The 10185-nt window shown below is 42.7% G+C and overlaps 1 protein-coding gene across 1 annotated transcript; it reads left to right on the forward strand.

The window, feature by feature from the left end:
- Window positions 1-7343: 7343 nt before the first annotated feature.
- LOC132455413 (uncharacterized) lies at window positions 7344-9597 on the forward strand. The gene is made up of 3 exons (XM_060049287.1): window positions 7344-7849; window positions 8382-8514; window positions 9149-9597. Exons 1-3 carry the CDS (start codon window positions 7535-7537, stop codon window positions 9511-9513), a joined length of 813 nt encoding a protein of 270 aa, XP_059905270.1. The 5' UTR covers window positions 7344-7534; the 3' UTR covers window positions 9514-9597.
- The last annotated feature ends 588 nt before the right edge of the window (window positions 9598-10185 follow it).

Genomic DNA, 10185 nt, shown 5'->3' on the forward strand with positions numbered 1-10185 from the left:
TAAATATTGTTTTTTATATTGAAGTTCAATAAATGTTTCTTTAAAAAAAAAAAGAAAAAAAAAAAAATCGGTATCGGCGTATCGGCTAAGGCTGATGAAAAAATATCGGTATCGGCCCTAAAAAAATCGGTATCGGTCGATCCCTAAAATACACACTGCCTCCTTTTATGTAAATAACGTATTAAAACAATTACTTTCTGGCTTTTTTTTTTTTTTTCTCCTTCTGCAGAATACTGCGATGCCTTTGGAGACCGTAGCACGCAGCGCGGCGCCACCTCGGAGAGTCTGGGTGTGGACGCCCCTGGCTCCTCCCACTTGGCCAGTCACAGGGAGGAACTGAAGATCCTTATCGTCCATGAAAAAGGGGAGGGTCAACTGGCGTTGGACGGCCATGACACACACTTCACCGCGTCAGAAGTGGAGGCCCTGAACTCGCTGTCTGCGGACCACAGCGCGGCCAAGAGCCTGGAGCGCGGCGAGCGGCTGGTCTGCCGCGAGGAGCTGAGTGTGCAGGTTGGAAATCATCTTCTCATTCACCCTCCAAAAGAGAGGCTTCCTCTGTTACAACTCCAGCACACATCCATAGCAAGCACACACCTTTATGATTCAATGTGTCGTAAGTGGGGTTTGACAACTTTTCTGTACAAATGAAAGAATATGTCTTGTGTGTGTTACCTTCTTAATGTGGAAAGCAGCAGACCCCAGACACCATTTCAATCAAGGTTGAAGAGGATATTGGTGGAGGCATGCCCGCCGTAGGTTAGTAATACACATTGCATCCATGCAAGTAAACGACCTGGATCAAATGAGAATGTACTCGATTCTACCTGCGCTAAAAAGCCTGGTCCTCTTTTGAAAAGCATCATGACCAGAGCCCTGCTAAAACACGAGGACTACTTATACAGTTCATAGTAGAATGATTCACATCTTCTTCATGGCAAACCGGTGTCAGGAATGCTGTATCAGCTCTGACTCCCATTATAACTACAGTATTGGTAAAACGGGTGATGAGGCAACAACCTTTGACCCTTACCAACCCAAGAGGACAAGGAAAGTGCATGAATCCAAAAATAAAAGTTAGAAAGAAAGAATGTCAAAATATAATTCTTCCAATACACACAAGTGTGTACAAAGAACAAACTGTATAAATAATGAATTAAAACCATTATTTTCGCTCTTTCTTTGTTTTCCTCTCTGAAGAAGACAATGACATCAGAGACTGCAGCACGCAGCGCGGCGCCACCTCGGAGAGTCTTCGTGTGGACGCCCCTGGCTCCTCCCACATGTCAAGTCACAACGGGGAGCTGCGCATCCTGAGCGTCTACGGACAAGGGGAGGGCCCACTGGCGGTGGACGGCCATGACACTCTCTTTGCAGCGTCAGAACTGGAGGCCTTGAGGTCGCTGGCCGCTGACCACAGCGTGGCCAAGAGCCTGAACTGCAGCGTACGGCTCGTCCGCCTTGAGGAGCTGACTGGGCATCAGGGCGGCCGCAAGGGCCGGCCTGGTGTCTTGTGTGGAAAGGTTATTCCCAACGATGCCAATATGATCCACACCCACGAGGAGCCGTACGTGTGCGACCAATGCATGATGTGCTTCAGTCGAAAAGGCTACCTGAAGGTCCACATGAGGACTCACTCCGGGGAGAAGCCGTTCAGGTGTGACCAATGCACAAAGCGCTTCAGTCAGAGCGGGTCCCTGAAGGTCCACATGAGGACTCACTCCGGGGAGAAGCCGTACAAGTGTGCCCACTGCATCAAGTGCTTCAGTCAGAACGGGGCGCTGAAGGTCCACATGAGGACTCACTCCGGGGAGAATCCCTACAAGTGTGACCAATGCACGTTGCGCTTCAGTCATGTTTGCGCCCTGAAGACCCATATGAGGACTCACTCCGGCGAGATGCCCTACAGGTGTGACCGATGCACGATGAGCTTCAGTCGTGGCTCCGCCTTGAAGATCCACATGTGGACTCACACCGGCCAGAAGCCCTACAGTTGTGACCAATGTACGAGGCGCTTCAGTCAGAAAGGTACCCTAAAGATCCACATGAGGACTCACTCCGGCGAGAAGCCCTACAGCTGTGACCAATGCACGAAGCGCTTCAGTCATAGCTCTGCGCTGAAGATCCACATGAGGACTCACTCCGGTTAGAAGCCCTGCGTGTGTCTGCAGTGCAACGCCAGCTACAGCGACCCAAGTAGTTTGCGCGTGCCCATGCTCAAGCACACGGGGTAACGGGACGCTTTGTTTGTGACCTCTGACCCGTAGTTATTACTGCTTAATAAAAAATATCATGATTAAACGCTTTCCAATTATTGATTTTTGTGATGAAGAACTTAGTTCTCGTACACTTCGGACCGCAAATATTTGATTACATTTTAGAGCTTGATCATGGGAAGATAGAGGCAGCAAACTTACCGAGCATACATTCAATGAGACGATAGGTTTACATGATTCTTATAGGTAATGTTCACATCGTGGGTAAATACAAAGTTGAGGGTGAGTTGCTATCGTGGAGTTTAGGATTTGCCAGAGGACAGACCAAGTTAAATTGCAATACACAAAATGTGTGAAGTGGACATGGCCGCAAGACAGTTAAAGGGATCTAACCAAACAGTTACAAATGAACCATCACAACATCTTTCAATTAGAGAGGATGGAAGTTATCTCTAGGTCCAAGGAGAATGTATGGAAATCCTTTAAATTGACTAGTAATTACGTAAACAGGGTTTATAAACTGCTCAAAAAAATAAAGGGAACACTTAAACAACACAACGTAACTCCAAGTCAATCACACTTCTGTGAAATCAAACTGTCCACTTAGGAAGCAACACTGATTGACAATCAATTTCACATGCTGTTGTGCAACTGGAATAGACAACAGGTGGAAATGATAGGCAATTAGCAAGACACCGCCAATAAAGGAGTGGTTCTGCAGGTGGTGACCACAGACCACTTCTCAGTTCCTATGCTTTCTGGCTGATGTTTCGGTCACTTTTGAATGCTGGCGGTGCTTTCACTCTAGTGGTAGCATGAGACGGAGTCTACAACCCACACAAGTGGCTCAGATAGTGCAGCTCATCCAGGATGGCACATCAATACGAGCTGTGGCAAGAAGGTTTGCTGTGTCGGTCAGCGTAGGGTCCAGAGCATGGAGGCGCTACCAGCGCCTCCATGCTTTGTGCAAGGAGGAACAGGAGGAGCACTGCCAGAGCCCTGCAAAATGACCTCCAGCAGGCCACAAATGTGCATGTGTCTGCTCAAACGGTCAGAAACAGACTCCATGAGGGTGGTATGAGGGCCTGACGTCCACAGGTGGGGGTTGTGCTTACAGCCCAACACCGTGCAGGACGTTTGGCATTTGCCAGAGAACACCAAGATTGGCAAATTCGCCACTTTTCCAAACTAACGCCAACGTACGCGACGGCAAGTATTGCTTACTTCTAGTGTCTCTAGCATGGAACTACAGTTTTCCGAAGTTGGGACTCTAGGCCGTTCATCAATTCACATGATAAATAAAAAAGAGGCTACATTTATGTTGATGTTGAAATTGACTGCCCCCGGTAGTGTTTCTTAAATGTGAAGTCAGCATTTTATTTTCTTAGTGGTGTAGGCTATATTGTGTGCTTAATAACTCAAATAATCAAATAATATGTTTCTGCAATTGGTATCCATTATCTATTGTATTTCCTTCTCTTCTTCTGCTTTACTGCGACTCTCTTGCGTCTTCGCCTAGAGTCGGTTAACTTCGTCGGTGTCATGTTTCCTTTCCTTTCGTAAAGGTTTCTCAGGAGTACCCTATGCTAAAGGAGGGTTAAAGGATGCATCAAGGCTCCTTTCCTAATCATTTTTAGAATTCAACCCACCTTTCCTCCAAGTACTTCCGGGTCATCTCGTTAGGAAAGGAAATTTCGTACGCAAAAAAGAGAATTCGTAGAGGCCCCTCCGAGATGTCTTGAGCACACCAATAGTTATCGCCTGGAGAGACATCATGGCTCAAAAACAATAATTAAATCAGAAATCAACAAGGTGTGTCAAGAACAATGGGATAGGGAAAATAAGGGTTGGTTCCTGCATAGAATTCAGAGGCAGGTGGTAACAAGGAGACATGGCTACTGGAACAGAAGATGTGAGGTTATCATCACAAGACTACGCATAGGGCACACATGTCTTAACCATGAACATCATAGGCAAACATGAAACAGGGGTCTGTCCAAAATGTAATGGAAGATAGACAGTGGAGCATGTTTTACTGCAATGTGAAGCATACAATTTGGAGAGAAGAGAGCTGTTGGAAAATGTTAAAGCATTGGGTCAAATAAGCCCGACCTTGGAGGGTTTACTCTCCTTTTCCACACTCAGATCACCAGCATGGAAACATGTAATGGCATACCCAAAAGCAACAGGTTTATTTGACAGACTATAATTTATTTATTTTTTTCATTTATTAATTTAGGGTTTGTTTTATTATCTGTTGTTTTCTATTTATATGATTTTGTTTATTTACTTTTGTTCTTATGCATAGTTAATAACGTATAACCTCCATCGATGCTCAAAACCAGAAGGGTAGGAATTTGGAATTTATTGTGAAGAAACTACAATAGGCTATTATTAAAATAGAAGAATGGTCGTTTAAGTGGGGATATAAATTTTCCATAGATAAAACAAAGACAATGTTCTTTACAAGGAAAATAATTGTTGGTAATTTAAAACTTAGATTATGTGCTCAAGAATTGGAGAGAGTACAACAACTCAAATTTCTTGGTTTACGGTTTGATGAAAGAATTACATGGAATGTACACATTAAGAAAATAGAGAGAACTTCACTAAAAACATTTATGTAGGATTAACCAGATAAGTATTAGATTCTGGTTGTATAGAGTTTGGATCTGCAGCACACACATCTCTGAAAAGGTTAGATAATATTCAAAATCAGGCTTTGAGACTATTCTCATGTGCTATTTGAACGACCGCAACATCAGCATTACAAGTGGAAATGGGAGAAATGCCACTGGAATTAAGGAAAACACAGCTATCTGTAAACTACTGGGTTAATTTAAAAGGTCATAATGAAGATCATCCAATACAAGATATACTGAAACAATGTTGGGAAAAAGAGAGAAGAGAAACAAAAAGTTTTGGATAAATAATTGAGCAGAAAGCAAAATAACTTGAAGTTAATGAAATAAATATTTGTCCAAAGGTACCACTCTCAGTAATACATCCATGGATAATTTCTGATCCTATTGGTGATCTCACATTGCTTGACAAAAAGAACAAAGATAAGGAATTTATTTTACACCAACAAGTAATAAAGATATATATAGATAGTAACTATTATAGTTGGGATCGAATTTATACAGATGCTTCAAAGAACTCAGCTAACAAATTCGGTTCCAGAGTTCAGCATTAAAATTTCCAAACGAATCAGTGATAGACTGTTGGTGTATGCAGGAGAGATGACGGTAAATTTGTTCGCATTACAATGGGTTGAAGAGGTGAGACCTTTGATATGTAATATGCTCTGAATCCAGTTCTTCATTAATCAGCTTGAAGTAATAACAAATCAGAGGGAAGACCAGATGTTTGAATTGAAATGCAGCAAACATTACGGTACATAAAATTCAAATGATGGGACCAAGTATAATATACCGGCGCATATAGGAATCAAAGGAAATGAAGTAGCTGACAAATGTGCAAAGGAAGCAACGAAAATGAATCATATTGACATCATGGTTCCCTTTAATAAAACGGAAATTAAATCTAAAATTAAGTATTAATTGGAAGAAAGGTGGCAAAAGCAGCGGGAAGAAGAGAGAAAAGGAAGGTGGTTACACAGAATTCAAAGAAAAGTATGCGTGATGAGAAGCATGGGGAGAACCCGGAAAGAGGAAACAATAATATCCAGGTTAGGCTTTGGTCATACAAGATTAAACAGTACATTATTTAAAATAGGATAACACAATCCGGGAAGATGTGAATATTGTAATGAAGAAGAAACTTTAGAACATGTAATGCTTTATAATTGTCAAAAATATGATGCTGAGAGAAGGGAACTGATATTGAATCTTAAAGAAATTAAGTTGAATTAGAAGAAGAAGAAGAAGAAGAAGAAGAAGAAGCACTCGCACCCTGGATTCTTCCAGATGCTACAGTAGATCTGACAATTTTAGAAAGGAAAAATAAAGATAGAGAGTTTGTTTGTAATGCCATAAGAGTGCAGGAGTATATTGATGAGTTCTATGGGTATGTAAAGATATATACAGATGGATCAAAGAGTGCAGAAAGTAAAGTAGGAGTGGCATTTTGGGTCCCGGAGTTTCGGGTGCGGGTGGGTAAAAGGGTCAGTGATGAAGTATCGGTGTATACAGCAGAAATGATTGCAATATTATTGGCAATACATTGGGTAGAGGAAACTAGACCAGTAAGAGTAACTATATGTTCGGACTCAAGTTCAGTTCTAACCAGTCTACAGAGCAGTAAGTCGGATAGCAGGCCGGACATTCTAATAGAGATAAAACAGATTTTATATAGAATAGAGATGATGGGTATAACAGTGGTGTTTGTGTGGGTACCGGCACATATTGGAGTGAGAGGGGATGAGGTGGCAGATAAGGTGGCAAAAGAGGCAACAAAATGTGAAGAAATTGAATTACGCATAAATATCAGCAAGATGGAGGGTAAAAACATAGTTAAAAGGAAAATGAAGGAGAAATGGCAGAAGAGGTGGGAGGAGGAGAGGAAGGGAAGGTGGTTTTATAAAATTCAGAGGAAAGTAGGAGAGGCCAGGGGAACAGGAAGGAGCAGAAGGGAAGAAACCGTAACATCAAGGCTGAGATTTGGACATACAGGGCTAAATGCATCGTTATTTATTGTTGGAAAACATGACACAGGGAGGTGTGATCATTGTGAGGAGCAGGAAACTGTAGATCATGTGATGAACAGCTGTAGGAAGTATGAAGTAGAGAGACGACAAATGCAGGATAAGTTGGCAGAAATTAAAGAAAGATATGAGTTGGTGAATATATTAAGGAAGATTTCAGGAGATAGATGCTATAGGCACGTATTTGGATATCTAAAAGAAACACATTTGATAAAGAAAATATGAAATCCGGGTAACTCAGGGTTACAATAGTAAATAAAGACGCATAAAGAAACCAGTAGGTGGCGGTAATGCACATGTTTGTTTGCCAACTGCCAATAAAACCAAAAAGAAGAAGAAGAAGAAGAAGAAGAAGAAGAAGAAGAAGAAGAAGAAGAAGAAGAAGAAGAAGAAGAAGAAGAAGAAGAAGAAGAAGAAGAAGAAGAAGAAGAAGAAGAAGAAGAAGAAGAAGAAGAAGAAGAAGAAGAAGAAGAAGAAGAAGAAGAAGAAGAAGAAGAAGAAGAAGAAGAAGAAGAAGAAGAAGAAGAAGAAGAAGAAGAAGAAGAAGAAGAAGAAGAAGAAGAAGAAGAAGAAGAAGAAGAAGAAGAAGAAGAAGAAGAATCTCCAAACCAAACCAAACAGTAGGTGGCGGTAATGCTCCATATCGTTTTGCATGACGCCAATAAATTCAGAAGAAGAAGAAGAAGACGACGACAACATGGCTCGCAAACGAGCGAAGTATGGCAGTTGCTCAGTGTTTGAATGCTCAAATGAACACAAAACTGTATTTTTAGTTCCTTCCTCCGAGCCTCTGAAGAACCAGTGGATTAATTTTATTGTTTCTGGAAATGCGTCCGTCTGCGCCAAACATTTCACTGACGACTGCTTCCTCAACTTGGGCCAATACAGAGCTGGACTTGCTCAACGTCTGATAATCAAGTCTGGATCAGTACCAACTCTCCATGGCTCAGCTACAAACCTCGAAAAAGTAAGTTAACTAACGCCATATCATTGTGTTGCTTTACTGTATATGGTTACCTCTTTAGCGTTATAATGTTGGTGAAGCAATGGCTGTACAGCACAGCCCAGTTACTGTTGGTAATGTAAAGGTAGATGGCATCAGGTATTTGCACACACACACACACACACACACACACACAGACACACAGACACACAGGCACGCACGCACGCACGCGCGCGCGCGCACACACAGTAACGCGAGTGTTGTCCACCTCTTTGTTATTTGGATCACCGTTCTGAATGAGTGTGCACCTCTGAAAACCGGGGGATCACCTGATTCAAATCAAAGGGTTATAAGCAGATTTTTGCAGAGCTTGAAGTCATTGTATTGAGATAGTGAGATTAGCTTTTAAGATGCATACATTTTGTAAACAAATAAATGATGTTAGGCTAATGCAATTCACTTAACTTTCTTATCTTATATCTTCTTACAACAGGCACCTGGAATATATACAAAGTAATGAATTGAGTCCTATTTTGACCTTGTTGTCTCTACACAGGCCAGCTCATCAAGTGCTTACATTCAGCAGCTTCTCTCAAGGGATGTTGCCTGCCAGACAGACCACCTGGAAACGCCTACTGTAGGCACACAGCTATCCTTAAAGACTTTGCAGCCCCATTTTAAAAGTGAAGGTGTGTACTTTCAAACTTGAGTACATATAATTTTGATGTGGTAGATTCGAGGCAGCATAGATTCTAGGGCTAGGCTGATGCTAGATTCTACCTGCGCTAAAAGGCCTGGTCCTCTTTGGAAAAGCATCATGACCAGCGCCCTGATAGAACACGAGTCAAACTTGGGAGTTGCATTTCATAGATTAAATCAGTCAAGAGCCCAGAAGGGTTTCAAGACAGATGCCACATGAGCTGGTTTATCATTCTCAAACATCAATGAATTCACGATGTATATAATAGCTGATCAGCTTACAGGGAAGGACACGTTGTCACTTGTTATTGTTAAAATTGAGTAATTGCGCTTGTCTCGCATATCATGTTGTGCTCAGATCATTTTGCGCTGGTGTTCGTTGAGTTTCCTCCAACTGGTCACCCGCTTGAGCTTTGAGTCTAGGGAGGAGGGTGCTGGAGGAGATGTCCCTCTCCAAAAGTGTGAATCTGTGTCTGCAGGACACATTTTAAACCCTCTGGGTCAATGTTGCTTACACATACATTGAAATAGTTCCTTTCACGTGTACAAATACACACTTCCTCCTTTTATGGAAATAATGTATCAAAACAATTACTCTTTATTGTCTTTTTTCACCCTCTGCAGAAGACTGCGATGCCTTTGGGGATTGTAGCACGCAACGCGGCTCCACCTCAGAGAGTCTGGGTGTGGACGCCCCTGGCTCCTCCCACATGTCCAGTCACAGCGGGGAGCTGAAGATCCTGAGCGTCTACGGTAAAGGGGAGGGCCCACTGGCGGGGGACGGCCATGACACCCTCTTGACCGCGTCAGAAGTGGGGGCCCTGAACTCGCTGTCTGCGGACCACAGCGCGGCCAAGAGCCTGGAGCGCGGCGAGTGGCTGGTCTGCCACGAGGAGCTGAGTGTGCAGGTTGGAAATCATCTTCTCATTCACCATCCAAAAGAGAGGCTTCCTCTGTTACAACTCCAGCATACACTCTTGGATATATAACACCTTTATGATTCAATGTGTCGTAAGTGGGGGATTAACAACTATTCTGTGCAAATGAAAGAGTGTCTTGTGTGTGTTTCCTTCTTTATGTGTAAAGCAGCAGACCCCAGACACCTTTTCAATCAAGGATGAAGAGGATATTTGTGGAGGCAGTCCTGCTGTAGGTTCGTAAAACACATTGCATCTTTGCAAGCATACGACCTGGATCAACTGAGAATGTACTCCATTCTACTTGCACTTTAAAGCCTGGTCCTCTTTTGAAAAGCATCATGACCAGAGCCCTGCTAAAACACAAGGACTACATATACAGTCCATGGTAGAATGATTTACATCTTCTTCATGGCAGGTGTCAGGAATGCTGAATCCGCTCTGACTCCCAGTATAACTACAGTATTGGTAAAACGGGTGACAGGAAACCACAGATGACCTGGGTTGTGTATTGATGACCTCCCCACATCCTTGAAAGGCGGAAAACGTAGCGGTGCCTTCTCAGCTGGAGCCTTTGACCCTTGACCCCCCCCAAGGTGGACAATGGAAATGCATAATAAACAAAAAGACGTTGGAAAGAAAGAATGTCAAAATATAATTCTTCCAATACACACAGTACATAGTACATACTGTATCCCTTTGTGCAAATAATGAATTAAAACCTTTCCTTTCTCTCTGTCTTTG

Source organism: Gadus macrocephalus, chromosome 4 (assembly GCF_031168955.1).
Source record: "Gadus macrocephalus chromosome 4, ASM3116895v1".
Lineage (NCBI taxonomy): Eukaryota > Metazoa > Chordata > Actinopteri > Gadiformes > Gadidae > Gadus > Gadus macrocephalus.

What these genes read in the sequence shown, in the direction of transcription:
- LOC132455413 (XM_060049287.1), top strand. Translation starts at nt 7,535, where the DNA reads ATGACGCCAATAAATTCAGAAGAAGAAGAAGAAGACGACGACAACATG. An exon ending in CAGCTACAAACCTCGAAAAA is followed by an intron (nt 7,850 to 8,381) that starts GTAAGTTAACTA and finishes GTCTCTACACAG; the next exon opens with GCCAGCTCATCAAGTGCTTA. An exon ending in GCCCCATTTTAAAAGTGAAG is followed by an intron (nt 8,515 to 9,148) that starts GTGTGTACTTTC and finishes CACCCTCTGCAG; the next exon opens with AAGACTGCGATGCCTTTGGG.